This window comes from Trachurus japonicus, chromosome 21, assembly GCF_045865225.1.
Source record: "Trachurus japonicus isolate A0001 chromosome 21, Traja_1.0".
NCBI lineage: Eukaryota > Metazoa > Chordata > Actinopteri > Carangiformes > Carangidae > Trachurus > Trachurus japonicus.
In genome coordinates, this window is record NC_140927.1 from 10,967,290 (window position 1) to 10,983,153 (window position 15,864).

Genomic DNA, 15,864 nt, shown 5'->3' on the forward strand with positions numbered 1-15,864 from the left:
ACATGATTTTCACCTGTTGTGTCTGTATGAGGAGTGCAACTGCCCATGAGAGAGAAATAGGGTCAGCACATTTACTACAGCGAAAGAATAAGTATCAGTTACCAACAAAGTCAGGTATCCCACTCTTTGAACTGAAGGGTATCTATGCATATATTGTGCAACATTAGTTTTAAAATGAAGTAAAAGTGCTGCTGGTCAAGTTGCATTCAGGTTCATATTTTTCAGGTTAAGAACAAACATCTCCAAATGTTGTACATCGCTATAAATATCATGATTACATAGTGTGACCTTGTAACATGTTGTCAACCAGCATCATAGGAAAATTCAGAAAACCACTAAATATTTTTTTTTATTTTTTATTTAACCTTTATTTAACCAGGCGAAATCAATTAAGAACATGTTCTTATTTACAATGATGGCCTGACAAGAGGCATAAGCTTCTTGAGGGGGAGGGGGAGGAGGGGGGGCTGTGAGGGGGAAAAGATAGGTTAAAAGACAATAGCAAATATACACAACAATACAAACATTTAGCAGAAACAAGGCATAAAAGTTAATAACAAGGATATTCAAGCATAGAAGACAAGATTATTACAAGCATAAAAGAGAGTAAATGTCTGTTACAGATATTACAGGATTCATAAGCGAGCAGTGTGTCACAGAAAGTGGCCTAGGCCAACGGCGGTAGGTATGGGCGTTCAACAAGCAGAAACTGAGGAAAAGGGTTAGATGGTTGAGTAGTTAAATAGTGGGGAAGCAGCTGCAATGATCTGTAAAAAGGTGTGAGATGGCGTCTTTGAAGGCCGGGATGGAGATGAAGTTATCCAGTTTAAGGTGTTTTTGTAATGCATTCCAGTCAGAGACAGCAAATAGATATGAATGTTGGTTCACGTGTGTGTGTTAATGTGTGTACTGAATTGCTGTTAAACATGTGTAACTGTACTAGTCCTTCAAAAGGGTACAAGAGCCATAACACCAGCGCCTGTGCACTGTTCGTGTCATACCATGTCTTCATTTTCCTTATGTAGCCTGACATTGTTCATGATATGATAATCACATCATATGTGTTAGTTTTCATTGATGGGTTGTCTTGTGTCCATGTGAGCAGGTGTATCTAGTATCCTTGAGAAGGGTAGAGCGACCATAAACCTTATTCTCTTAAGGTGGAGAGATATCAGCTATTAGCCCAATTGTGAATTATATTTGATGAGGCTATGGCCTCATTGTTAAATGGCGGCACGCTGACACATATATCAGTCTGCATTGACAGTCAACATTTATTAGCGGAGCACATATGCACACCGACTGTACGTACACGTGTGGCTGAGTTATCAGCTTTTAGTGATATATGACTCACTAGGTTGTGTCTTCTGCAGAGATTTACAATGGAGATGGGGGCTTTCTTTGATCTTAAATCTTATTTGTCTGTAAACCTTAATGGAGACTGTGTGGGTGTGTGCCTGTGTGTGTGTGTTGAATGATGTGTGGAATGAGCGCTCTGTGTGATATTAGTGAATCTTCTGTCAAAATGCTGTTGACACTCACCACCTCTATCAGTGTACCTTTTGTCTCTCTCACACACACACACACTCGCACACGCACGGAACCACATAACTCATTGAGAACACAATGACTTCAAACATAACCCTTAATGCCGCGTAGCCGCATATCTTAGAGACGTGTCATGTTTCACTTGATCACACACACAGATGGGTAATACAATATCACTGGTGTGGCACATTTTGAATAGGCCAGTAATGTTCCATTAGTTTGATTGCTTACAACCCCGTCACACATGATGGCTAGAAACAATAAAACCGGAATATACAAAACTCAATTAAATGGCTGTTTTTATGTGTTAATTTAATGGTTTAATTTTAATATTGTTCATTTACGACACAAGGGATGTGAGTAGATTCACACAGTTTCACTTAGACGCGAATACATGAAGATGAAAGCTCCACACAAAAGTATACTTATGCTCTCACACACACACACGCACAACACTTGTCAAAAGCAGTGGAGTGGAATAATGGACAAGGCGATGGAATAGTGGGCAGATTTTATCATTCACACACTCTTAACCACCAGCCATCTGCTAAATGCACACATTCATGTCTTTGTGAGCGTGTGTGTGTGTGTGTGTGTGTGTGTGTGTGTGTGTAGTACATGTGTGTGCACATGTGTGTGCATGTACACATGTACAACCGTGTAAATGGATCAGTGTAATTCTTTGAAGGCTTAGATGAACACTCATCATGTTAAACTGGCTGCTACAGTTAATTCATCTGGGTAATCAAATTCAAACAGAACAGTGCATCTTCCCTTCAAGTTAATGATTGCACAAACAAATAAACAAACAAACCAAGGAGAAAAACACAGAATATGCTGTACACAGAATATGCATGCACCTGAAGTAATGGCACATCTACAAACAAATGAAACTGCATGCTTTTTTCTTTCTCATTCTAATGCAAAAGTTGCTGATTGGGTAGACCCCATAATTAGGCTTAAGAATGAGAAGAATAACCTAAAAAGTGTGACTTGAACATAATAGTGAACTGATGTTTTTAAGATACATTGGGGCCCAAGTTTTTCCAATTAATGGGAAATTTTTCCTAAAGGTCACCCAGGCTGGGCTCATGTATCATTATCTCTGTGTAACGTTGAGGGGTTGCTCATTACGACAGGATAAAGAGGAGACAACAGTGGGATCTCAGCCATAATGAACCTAAATGCTGCCTCTCACCTTCACCTCATCTCTCTGTTCTACCCTTCCTCCACCTCAACTCTTCCTCTTTACAGTAATTATCCTCGCCGCACTCTGTCCTCTCGTCGTACTCTTCCCTGGCTTTCTGTGCTGCCTTTCAGTCTGTCAACCGTTTGCCCTCACACTTTCTCCATTGTGTCTTAGTTAACACCGCCTGTCAAACTGCTTACAATGAACTCTTATACACTCCTCTCTCCACCATATTTTTCCCACTTACATCAGTCTTTGTGTCTTTCCTCTCTTGAGTATTTGGCTCCTCTCACTTTATCTCTTTTGATTGATTCTCTGGAGTCTTCTAACAGCCTTTAGTAATGCCACGGCCTCCTTCGCTCCGCTTCCCCTCACCCCATTTCTTCACCGACATCACTTACCTCTTTCTCTCACCCTTTCCTCTAATGAATCCAATAATTTGGGAGTCACACCTTAGCGTTCAAGCATACGGGTGTGTGTGGGCCCCTTCATTTGTCAAAGGCACATACAGATTTGATCCAGACCTGATACATATGTTGACCCTTAGCCAGGAACCATGGGGGTTAATTGAGTAATGGCGTTTGCAAGAGAGGGAGAGGATACTCAGAGGGAGGATGAGACAAAAAGCCAGGGAGAGAACATTAAGAGAGGGAGAGCGAGACAGATAGCTGTAATTTGTAAGAGCATATGAAAGGAGGCGAAATGGGAGGGAGCGAGAGAGAAAGGGGTTAATTGCAAGAGTGAATAAAATGAAAGTCAGGGGGAGGCTGGCAATTAAAGAATTGTAGAAGAGAGGGTGAAATAAAGACAAATGTTGGGTTAATGGTGACGGTGTGTGAGGATGGCACGAGGTGACAGCGTGAGGCAGCCAGCCGCAAGGATACGGATGATTGACTGTAAGCAGAAAAGAGAAGGGGTTAACAACAGAGTGATTGAAATGAAACAGAGAGGGAGAGAGGGAGAGGGTTGGTACGCTGAAAGCAAAAGGGTTAATCACGAGTGTAATAAATGATAAAGCCTGTAGTCTTCATGGAGCTTGGCTCTTAATTATGGAAACACAACTGCACCTGGGACCCACCGAGAATAGATGGCTACACGATAACGCATGAAATTGTGTGTGTGTGTGTGTGTGTGTTACTAATTGTTATTGTTATGAAGTCCGTGTCCTCATGGATTCATTGTGCTGATGAATTAGCTTTATGAAGTGCCTGAATGTGGGGTGTGCTAGGGATAGACTAACTAAATGGGCAGATGACTAAGCATTGGTTTATCTCATACGCCTGTGTGCTGGTCTGACAGACACAAATGCAGCATAGTATTGTAGACAAACAGAGAGAGTATATTTGAAGGTATATAATCATATAAATACATTAAAAACAATTGGTCTAAGTGTACAAGTAGTGTGAACAGAGTGATTCAACCCACAGGTTTAGTTGCTCCTTTCACATGATGAGTTAATGAAAGGTAGTCAACAGAATCCAAATGACCTGATAAAAATGAACTTCCTTTCATCCCAGTGATTTTACCTGCTGTGGCCTCATAAGAAATCATTTCATTCAAAATGTGATTCTTTTTTTTTTTTGTTTAAGAACAGTGGAATCCACAGCGATAATGACAGCGTACAGATTTGTATGGATGAAAAAACAGGTAGTTTGGAAATCCCTTAAATTGAACCTCTGAAGACCTGCCAGTCTCACACTGTAGTTCATTATGATTACACCGACAGAGCATAATTTGCTGCTTGATCTAATAACTTAAAAGGCTCAAGTCAGAGCCATCTAAATCTTTGAAGGTATTATGCATTAAACTGCAGCAAGCCTTGGGCTGGTTCAAGGAAATGTGTTGAAAATCTACCTGAGAGATCATTGGCTAGTTTGAAACTTCATCTAGAGACTCGCGTGTGATCTGTATGAAGATTGTCCCTTTGAGTACACAACGGTTAGTGTTGAGACGGATTTGATTTATGGTTTTGTGAGTAGATGATACGATCTGTTAGGAAGACTAATTTAATGACTCTGTGTTGGCTGTGAGCTTTACTCCTCACCTCAATCATAGAGATATTAGAAGGACCACATCTCATGCCAACCTTTTAAAAAGAAAAAGCTCACTCTGTGTGTGTGTGTGTGTGTGTGTGTGTGTGTGTGTGTGTGTGTGTGTGTGTGTGTGTGTGTGTGTGTGTGTGTGTGTGTGTGTGTGTGTGTGTGTGTGTGTGTGTGTGTGTGTGTGTGTGTGTGTGTGTTGTGTGTGTGTGTGTGTGTGTGTGTGTGTGTGTGTGTGATGACAACACACAAGCACTACGATAAATCTCTGTTGAATGCACACACATATACACACACACACACACACAAAATGCACACAAAGCTACCAGCAGTTAGAAGAAAGATTTACATACATTGACAGAGTAATGTGCTGGGCGGTGAGAGCTTTATAAAGAGTGAACCTGTCCCTGAATGTGTGAGTGATGATAACAGGCTCATTTAATTGCCTAACCCCGACACACAAACAGGCGCACGCACACACACGCACATACAAGCTCACAGATCATCAGCTCCTTGAGTAGGAGCCACATAATTTCTGTCATTCACCTTGAGGAGGTGGAGGTAAGACAGCACGATGGAGCACTGGGGGAAATGAAGTAAAAGGGTAAGAGCCAGTCAGCAGAAGAGATGAATGGAGCCGAGGCTCGGGGAAAGGTCAGAGGTGTTTGCAGTCACTGTGTCTGAGCTTTCACTTTTTGCTGGACAGGAATAATATCAGGAATCATAAGGAATTTAGAAGGTGTTTATGATGATGGCAAAATGGTCTTTTGCAACGAGAACATGGGCTGAAACAATCGCATCATACTGTAGTTGTCAACAACTCAACAGTCTATTTTCTTCATTGCGAAACACTCAGTTTCTTCCAGTATCACCCCAAATTCTCATAATGCCAAGATCATACTACCTAGTCTTGGCATTTGATGGTTTAATGTTGAAGTAAATGTGGCAATAACAGCATGAAGAAAATATAATGGCCTTCAATGAGGTCTCCTTTATAGACACAGAATATAACATTTAGGTAGAAAAGTCTTTTTTTTGCATGGTTTCAAGTGACATGGTTGTTCTCCTTCAGCTCTGGAGCAGATAAGCTGTCTGGGGGTCAGGGGACAACCTTTCAACAATTAACCCTATAATCCCCAACATGGTCACAGATTATGGACATGTGAATGACTAAAGTTGCAATCCTTTGTGTAGAGCAGGACAAAGAACCTCCGCCGAACATGTTCACAGCTTCATGTTTGAAATACAAAGGCACAAGGAAATAAGGGTCTATTTATTACTAGGCATTAAAAATGAATAATGTTCAAACCCATCCTGTCCTACTCCAAAAAGGCAAGACATATACTAGTAGCAACTTCTACGGTCTATTCCTTACCTCCATGTCAATGTGAGATGGTTGTGTGTAGCCTATTGCATTGATCCAAGGTTATGTCTGTTATCTGCTGGTTTTTAATGCTTAGCATGTTGACATGTTAATCCTGAGATGACGATGATCAAAAACACTTGTGTATACGAGTGTGTGTGTGTGTGTGTGTGTGTGTGTGTGTAACCTAATCAGTCACATCCAACAGACAGCAAATCCCACTTCAAACGCCTCTCAGACATCCATTGTTATGTGGAGAGCCAGTTGAATGAGATACGATGGTGGAAAGAAAGAAAAGGCTGAAGGGACTGGAGTCTGGATAAATAAGCTCAGAAGATGTGAGAGCTGTGGACTAAGGTTGAGTTTATGGCCACAGAACTAGTATTGAAGATGTGTTGTCCAGCCACGTCTCAACTCACATATGTTCAGTCTGTCTGAACGTTTGCGCTGGAAGATGGATTGAAAAGCATTCCGCAAGAGGGAGAGGGGTGAAATGATATTGTAAAAAAAACAACAATATTTGTTCTGGCACAACTTCTCGAGTTTAGTCGAGTTATAATGTTTGGAGTTTGTTTACAGTGTGCAAGCTTTTCCACTACAGGCCTGGAATATGTACTACAGCGTGTTGAGTCGTTTTCAGAAAGACACAGGAACTGTCCAGAATACTAATACGAAGATTACTAAGCTAAAGTCTTTTCTAGTAAACTCCCCTCTGGAAAGGATTGCAAGGACAGTATGGCGGAAACAACTCAAGTCTCTTTTTTTCTTTATTGTGTATACACACACACAATATAGGGGTGGGTATTGCCAAGGACCTCACGATACGATACACATCACGATACTTGAGTCACGATACGATACGATATTGCGATATCCAAATTTTGCGATATATTGCAATATTCTACGATATTCTGCATAGTTCACTGAAAAATGTAAAAGGCATTATGCATCTTAAAATCCGAGTAGTATGTACATCAGATGATAGTGATAATTTATGGGACAAACTGAGTCAAAACAATGTAATTCAAATTATCCATGCCATTTTATACAAGTGCAAGTTACAACAACATATTTGCATGTACAACACACTGTCTGAGGTAGCAGTACAGTGACACCTCGCGGAGCAGAGGTGCGGAAGTCGTACTGGATTTATGTCTGAAACATGATATATTATTTGAAATTTTTTATTATTATTTTTTAATTTTAAAAAAATCGATATTTAAATATAGAATATCGATATCGTATCGCGATATAAAGTATCGTGATATATTGCCATATCGATATTTTTGCCCACCCATAACACAATATCATTCACTCACTAAGATGGTTAGCCTGCCTGCTACAGCTAACGTTACACCACTTGTGGTTTTGACTAGGTTGTAAACCTGAAAACACAAACACAAAATTAACTGATAACATCATACAAATATTCATATTAAATTATTTCTTGTTTACAGTTCTATTAAACATCACTCACCGACAATGCGTACCAGTCCTGTCAATAACTCAATGAAATAGAAAAAAAAGGCAACTGTGCCCTGCGGCAAACTGCGCATGCTCCTATAACAACAGCAACGGCTGCTGGAAAGTTCTACATATGTTCAATATGCACACCTGAATATTTGCTTATTTAGCGCAGGTCATATCGTCATCACCATATTGAATAGTACTACATCAAATGTAGTAGTTTCAGCTATTGTGAATGTGGCAGATAGGTGAATGTAAGAAACAGATACAACTCATTCGGTACACCTCTATGTGTCATATATTATTCCCACTCCATTGTCATCATTAAGGGTAGATGAAATATTAACCGCTCTCTCAGGCGTGAGTTTCCAAACACCCCTCGATGCTTTGAGTCCACTTCCAGTCAGCCACTCCCACATTTGTGGTTAATTTATCCACTTGGAGAAACTGAATTGGTTCACAGCAACTAATTTACTCCCTTCTTCCCAGAGGGTGGAGCCTGTGCACTTTCCCTCTGGTTAATAGGCTCTTCTGGTTTATGAGTGCTGCCTTTTAGACAGCTACTGGTGGATCATTGGGAATATGGCCTGCACAGAATGTGTCCATCTGTGCCGCTGCGTGTCTCCATAATGCTGTTCCATATGGCCAAGTGTGGTCTACACACAGCCTCAGGGAGGCGGCTGTAGATGGTTAACACTCCCTGTCTCTCTCTCTCACACACACACACACACAGATATTCTTTCTCATGCACAAGCATAAATACATATATGAATTCAGGGACACAAACACACATTCGCATACGCACACACACACATTTGAACGCAGACACGTACGCACACCATCTGCATGACTGAGGAAACAGAAGTTGTCATTATATTTTGGCTGTGTGGCAGACGCTGAAGTTGTCTGTCTGAAGTTCACAAAGTCACTGAACAGTTGCACAAGGCTGCTCTGCTTCTGAAACTGTTGGTGCTTTGTCTGTCTCATCTAACAGCCTTTACTGTATGTTTGTAACTTGCTCTGCCCCACTCTCTCTCTCTGTCTTGATGTCTGCGTGTCTCATTCTTTACAATACGTCTGTTCACCCATTTATCTCCCTCTACTCGTCTGTTTTGTTTGGATCTTCTGAGAGTTAAGGTGATTGGAGGTCAATGGAGGGTCAGCACACAAACCCACACAGACTGACACAAACATGCACACACATGAGCTTGAAACTGCTGAGCAGGTGAATTTCATTCATCCATATTCTCCGTACAGAGACAACACCATCCTGTTTATTGATCACCGCGGCAATGGATCGATCGCTGCAGAGAGGTCATAGACAGAGATGTGTGTGTGTGTGTGTGTGTGTGTGTGTGTGTGTGTGTGTGTGTGTGTGTGTGGGTATGGCTCACTCTGTCACTGTCCTTTTGAGTGATGGATGCCTGGGTGCTTTTATTGCAAACATTTGTCCCCACGCCTGGAAATGTGTTTTTTAATCTGCACATAAATTTGTTGTTGTTTATTTGTTTCTCTTTCTCTCTGTTTAAGAAATGGAGACGTTAAAAAAGAATTGGAGAAAAAGGCAGGGGGAAAAAATGAGTAAAATAGTGAGTATTGCGATTTAGAGAGTCAGCGTGGGTGTATCAGATTCATGTGTTAATCGATAAGCTCTTTGTTGCTTTGTGGGCGTATCCGATATAGAGCAAAGTGCTGGAACATGATGATTTACATCAGCTGATTTGTAAGAAACCACTACAGTTCAGAGTGGAGAGAGAGGGAGACGGCCGTAGACAGAAGCTGTGGAGAAAATTACAGGAGAGGAAGCGAAGGGAATAAACAGGAGCTGGGCCGAAAATGAAGCACAATGTTGATGATGAAGGAAGGAGCCAACTGAGAAGAGGAGGGGAGGGGAAACGAGTGGAAGCAAAAAGGAAAAGTGAAGCCAGAGGGTAAAACAGGGCTAAGCAGGAATATTTGCTGATGAAAGATGAAAAGGCCAACTTGTACATAGCCTAGCAGAGGAGAGCTGACCTGCCTTAGGGTTCATTCAAATTCTCTTTGTGATCTGCACAATTATTTTTATGGGCGTAACACAGAAATGTGCAAGGCTTTTTAAAAATTACCTCTCAACACTAGCTTTACAGAGAGCCTGCGCCGGCTCCAGTGACCTTATATCGCTACATTAGCAACCCTGCACTGAATTTCTTTTACTGCTGCACCACAAAGAGCATCAAAATTATGTCAGGAAACATAAAAATGACTTTTTTTTTACTTTGGCATTACATCAGAAAGGTTAGAGAGGGGAATGACGGCATGATAGAAAGTGGCCCGCTATGCCTGTAAAGTGTGGCAGCATAGTTAAAAACCACTTCAGATTTATGTACAAAGAATGGAATTTAAAACATCCAGCTTACAGCTCAAGTCACGGAGCAATTTGCTTTCCATTCAGCTTTTTATCCTCCGAGCTGAGAGAAACAGACAGGTAAAGAGATAAATAATAGCCAGGCATTTATAGAACTCTGTCTTCCCCTTCCTGTGCTTCTCACAGGCAGAAAACAGTTCTTTTGTTTAGACAGGGTGAACATGGATGACACGGTAACGGACAATGATGGCTGTGGGTGGGGGTGGGGGGGGGGGCAGGTGTGTGGCAAAGGCCCCAAGATACACTCACACATGTAGTTTCTGTTGTGAATAGCTAGGTGGTGCTGTCAGTCTATACACTGTGTGTGTGTGCATGTGTGTCTGAATGTGTGTTTCAGGGAGTGATCACACCTGGTCCATTATGAACACCAGTTGCGGTAGAGAAGAAGCGTATCTGGAATTTTGACATTTATTACGCATAATTTGTTACTCTTCATCATTGGAATTAATTATTACATTTTAAAGCAACCTACCCTAAAAAAAAAAAAAAAAAAAATCTGAAGTCAAGTTGTAGATAACCATATGTCCAGGAAGAAATACAGAGAATTGTTCTTTTAATTCACTATTGTACAATGGTAAATCAGATAATTCAAATAATGGAGAAAATCGTGGAGATTTACCTTCATTTGTGGCCATCATAAACATTAAATTTATTGTTAAGGCCATGGTGATGGAGTGGTCATTGCTAAGCATTTTGCTGACTACATTAGATGTAAGAGTATATGTGCACACACAAACACACACACAAGCACACATATGCGCACAGACTTGAACATAATAGATTTTTTTATGGTAAGTGGTCATCAGTGGAAATCAAAGCTCAGTGGTGTACAGATAGCTTAAGCACATTTAAAGATTGTTTTCTACGAGCTGCCTCTGAGCTGTGTGTATGCTCATGCATTTGGCAGATTGTAGCATTTTATCGATCAACTCTGCACTAATCAATCAGGCCCTAATCGACCCGATTAAAAAGGGTAGGATGTGAAAAAATGGTGGTATGGTGTGTGTATGTGTGTCCTGCTGCTATGTTATGCACTTAAATCCTGAACTGCTATTAATCTACCTATCTCAATTTCATGTGCTCTTTTAATTTTAATAAAAGGATAGGAACCAACTCTGCACTTCTTCACCCCCGCCCCCCCCCCCCCCTTCCTACGCTCGCTCCTGCACTTCAGGAGATGCTGAGCAGTGCACATATAACAGCGCACACACATTGTGTTTTGTGTATCATTTGTGGCCCACTGAAATAACACTTCATATTAGTAACTGAAGCAAGACATTTCTGATTTTAATCGCCTTATGAGCTTCCTGGCTCCATAAAACCAAGCCCACAGTAGTTGCTGTTTGTGGGTTTCTCTTGTCTGGATGATATGAGCTGTGAGTTACAGTAGCTGACTGTGTGTGTCCTTTTTTTTTTTTTGCAGTGTATGTTGATATTGATTGATGAACAGACATGTACAGACAGTGCTTCACTGACATCTCTCTCACTCTTCTGTCACCTTTGTAGCACCTACTTGGGCGGCACACGTTAAAACAATATTGTGTGTTACTTATTTACTTATTCCTATTGAATTATTTTTTACTTCATCGTCCTAAGTCCAACATGAAAATCCTCCACCCAGGTCTAATCAGCCAGAATGATTGTGTAGGGCCTAAAGCATCATACCAGTATGTATGTTAAATGTCAGTTTGTCCCACAAGTCTTTGCTTTGTAACCAATTTTTAACATATCTCTGCAGCCATTGTGTATGTTTGTCAGTGTGAGCCCAAGTGAAAAAAATAAATGTGTCTGTTAGGGGTGGAAATATTTTATATATATCTCATGATTCGATCCAAAAACGATTTTCGATTCAAAACGATTTGATTCATAATGATTTCTGCTTCAGTCTATCGGTGTGCAAAGGATCGCCATGATCTCCTCAAGTCTGCTTTGCAAGACAGAATGACTAAAGTGTCTTTTTCACATTTATTGAGTTTTAAACATTTATCCGTGCTTAGATGAAATTGTTGCATAAAAGCAATATCACATAGCCTATTGTTTAAGTAACAAAATTAAAAGTGCCTCTTTATTTAAAAAAAATAGTGCAGTTAAACATGCTGCCTTTTAAATTCTAAGTAAATGGAGACTGACAGCCAGCAGATTTGTTTCATCTTTTTATTTTTTAAAATCGATTTTTGGACATTTTATATCGATTCTGAATCGTATTAAACGAGAATTGCGATTTCTTATGTGAATCGATTTTTTGGCACACCCTTAGTGTCTGTCTCTATCAGCACCTCAGAGTTTTTTTTTATTTTTTAATTCATACTCTGATGAAGATATGGTTGTGATGATTGCACCACTGAAGGCTCGAGTCAGTCAATGTTATTTGGTTCTTTTCCCCTTAGAGAATCACTCTCCTTGACCTGAGCAACACCTGATTTATCTGCACTTTGTCAGAAAATACAGGGCGACCCCTTTGGGCAGGTTGTTTGGATAATGTGATATGTCTAATATACAAGTTCTTCACAGTGTGTGGAGAAACAAACAGGGCAGTGATCACTCCAGATAAGTTGTTATAGAGCCATTTAACCCCGCACAAAGACAGACAGCACTATAGTCTCAAGCTATCAGTTATAGAAAAAAATATGAAACAGAAAACTGTAGGTAGTTTTCAGAGTTAACCATTTAATTTTACAGCAGCAGTTGACAGTGAGTGCTACCAAACTGGTCATGCGAGACACATCCGTGTAACTGTGTCTGGGTCGAAGTGTTTGATTGTGGCTTGTTGGGTCAGGCCTTTGATTGATCCCAGTTCTCAAGCCACCTTAGAGGATTTATAAATAACACAGAGTGGAGTAGAGATGGAGAGAGCTGGATGATTCTATAGTTGAGAAAAAAAATGCATCATGGGTATTCTCAAGTATGTTGTAAACTAAGATGCCTACTGCTTAGTTTCAACCTTTATACTGTTATGGTTCAGTGTCGTCTGTTGTGTCCTCTTAGCAAATTGCTTTCAAAGAAAACAAGAAATTAAATGTAGTTTTTAGGAAGGTAACGTCTCGGTTAATACAATGTCATAAATTTGTTGTACATTTTTTTTCTTGAATGAGGTATCACTGCAAATACCAAATCTCATATGCCACAGTCTGTGTTTGGTTCATGTTGCTAAATCCCAAATTAAAGATGTGTGTGTTTTTTTTATTTTTATTTTTATTTTTTAGCTCAAGTATTCAAGCTCACAGATGGATAAAGGAATTTCTACATGAGGTTGTCAGCAACATGATCAAAGTAAAACGTGTTTTGACAGCAAGCTAAAACAAAAAAAACACAGAGAAAAAACAGAAGTTTATCACCATCTTTGTCTTTCAGTCTGTCAAATTCAATGATGGGATGGATGGAGAATAACATATGCTACATATAATGGATGACGGAGCGACACACTTGTCGGTTTCTATACGCAGCTGCAAAAAAACAAAATCAAATCCCAAAGAACTATAATTTTATTTCTACAGTAAAGGATGGAAAACATGAGATATCTACTCATAAGCTTTAGGCTACATTATAACACTGGTTTGATTGTAGAAAGAGATGTCTGTGGTCTTAGAGGAGTGCTGGAGTGCTGGCAGCATGTAACTGTTCATTTTGTCAAAATGGACACATCATTGCACAAGCACTTGACATGGTGACAATCTCAAGTCTCAGGTTTGCTTTTTGGACTTACTCTGACATCCCAAAAGTTTTTATAGTACACCACATCTGTCACCCCCCCTCATTATGATCATTATTGCTCTCTTAACTTCTGTCTTTCACATTTTCTGTGGCCATTTCTCTAGTTTTCCCATCGCTTTTTACTGTGTGCAGTCTCACCTTTTTGCCTCTTCCCTCCTCCCCCTCCTCCCTCTCTCTCTTATGCTCAGGCTGTGGTGTCATTTTGTTTGGCAGGTCTTTGAGTCCCCTGTCTGAGAGAGCATAGGCAAAGTCCTCCCCTGTCTCATCTTGCTGTCTTTCTTTCCAATGCTGCTTTTTTAAAAGACTCGGCAAGGCTATGTTGAATTTGTCTTCCCATTTTTCTCCCTGTCATTCTTTCAGATGTTCTTTTTTTAGGAATCTCTTCCACCACTCTGTGTGTGTGTGTGTGTGCTTATCTGGAAGCTATTAGTCTTGTTCTGACTCTCACTAACAGACAGACTTACTGGAAGTGGATAAAAATGTTTTTTTTCTTAAATAAGTGTAGTGACACAGTTAAATCCAGGGCTTCATACCTCCCAAGCATGAATGTGACAGAGAAGTGTGTAAATGAGGGAAGGGGACAGACGAGGCAGTCGTAAGTGAGGCGGTACTGTAAGGAAATGGGAAAGGCTGTCTCAGTAAAAAAAAAAAAAAGAAAAAGCTTAGGAGGCAAGTAACAGGAAGAGAATTAAAAAAAGGAACAACATAAGTTTGACTTAGCTTTTAAAGGGAAATTTGGAGCAAGACAATAAGACGTGACAGATGGAAGTGGGGAGTATGAAAGAACATGAATGTGTGACAGACTGAGGCGTTGGTTGTGCTGAATAGTTGGGGAGATGGTGAGAGAAATAGAGAGATACTGGTTCTGCTGCTATTGGTGGACAAATGAGCGCACATTTAGCATGTACTGTAATATGTACATCTACACACAAACACAATTAAAACAAATGTGTATTAGAATTTGTAAAAAACAAAAAAAAAGTACTTTAATAAATAGGTTTAATGTAAGCATGACATAATATTAACTGTATGACATGTATTCGCTGTCCTGCAGAGCTACAGTGCATAAGCAATATAGCTGCAAGTTTGCTTTTAGCTATTAATATTAAAGGTCTCAGTGATGTAACCAAAGGTAGTTCATTTGTGCATGTTGTTAAGCTAAATATTTCAGCGTGTTTTCCTCTTCTGAGTTTTTTTCAAACCCAAATGACGAAGCTTCCAGTATAAAGTCACCTCGAATGATCAGGTCGGCCTTGAAAAATAAAACCCTCTGTACCAGCCATAAGCTTTCAGTCTAAAACGTTGACGTTGCTTTTTGTTTCAGAATTGCATTTCTGTAATGTCGGCTTAATTATTTTACCTTTCCACCACAGTGCAATGACGCACAGCTCTGTGTGTACCAGTGTGAGGGCTTCCATATAGTCTGTGCTCGTCCGTTGCATGCAATGTGTATGTGGGAGTAAGAGTATGTCACCCACTTGTGGCTTCCAGTTTAGCAGGAATCCTCTGGCTTTACTGGCAAAGTCCCCTTTCTTTACTCTTGACCACTATAGACACGACACACTCATGTACACACAGGTCTATTCAGCGTTTGCGTGGAGGCCCCTAGAACGCTGTGTTGACAAGCTGTGTGCTATGTTAGGCTAAACGCAGACTCAGTGCAATACTCAATAGACAGGGATTCCACTATATAACACAGTTAGAGCTAGCAGGCTGTTGCACACATGCAAAGGGGGGGAGACACGAATGGAGTCAGTTGTTAATCAGTAGACACACACTCTGTCGCAGGAATGCTGGGCTCCTTGGACGTCCTCTATAGCGTCCTCATCCACAAGGTAACGCACAGGTTGGATGCATGGACATACACAAAACCATCCACAATTCATCAGTTATAGTCTACCTTTTTATAACTGCAACTTCTTGTCAAGTTTAAATAGTTTTAATAGGGAATACGTGTCGTTCTCTGGTTGTGCTGATTAGGACCTACATCTGGTGTCCTCTGTTAACATCGTCTCCTTGACTCCTTGCATTTATGCTACCTCTAAATGTTGTTTCATGGTACAATGCAAGTAAAGGGCAGCAGTTTGCACACTGGCTGTAAAGCAAATAATGGCAGATTTTTTCTCAGCGTGAGTGGAGAGTA

The 15,864-nt window shown here is 40.4% G+C and overlaps 1 protein-coding gene across 5 annotated transcripts in view; it reads left to right on the forward strand.

The window, feature by feature from the left end:
* Positions 1-15,864, forward strand: part of LOC146964794 (partitioning defective 3 homolog B-like) — a 199,702-nt gene that overhangs the window by 21,077 nt on the left and 162,761 nt on the right. Inside the window, exon 1 of one of the 5 annotated variants that reach the window (XM_085766119.1) lies at positions 15,446-15,556. The exons of the other annotated variants lie outside the window; for them this stretch is intronic. Within the exon in view, the coding sequence (XP_085622245.1) occupies positions 15,512-15,556 (45 nt within the window). The 5' untranslated portion in view covers positions 15,446-15,511. Of the gene's footprint in view, positions 1-15,445; positions 15,557-15,864 lie in introns of those variants that run through there. 5 annotated transcript variants of the gene reach the window in all.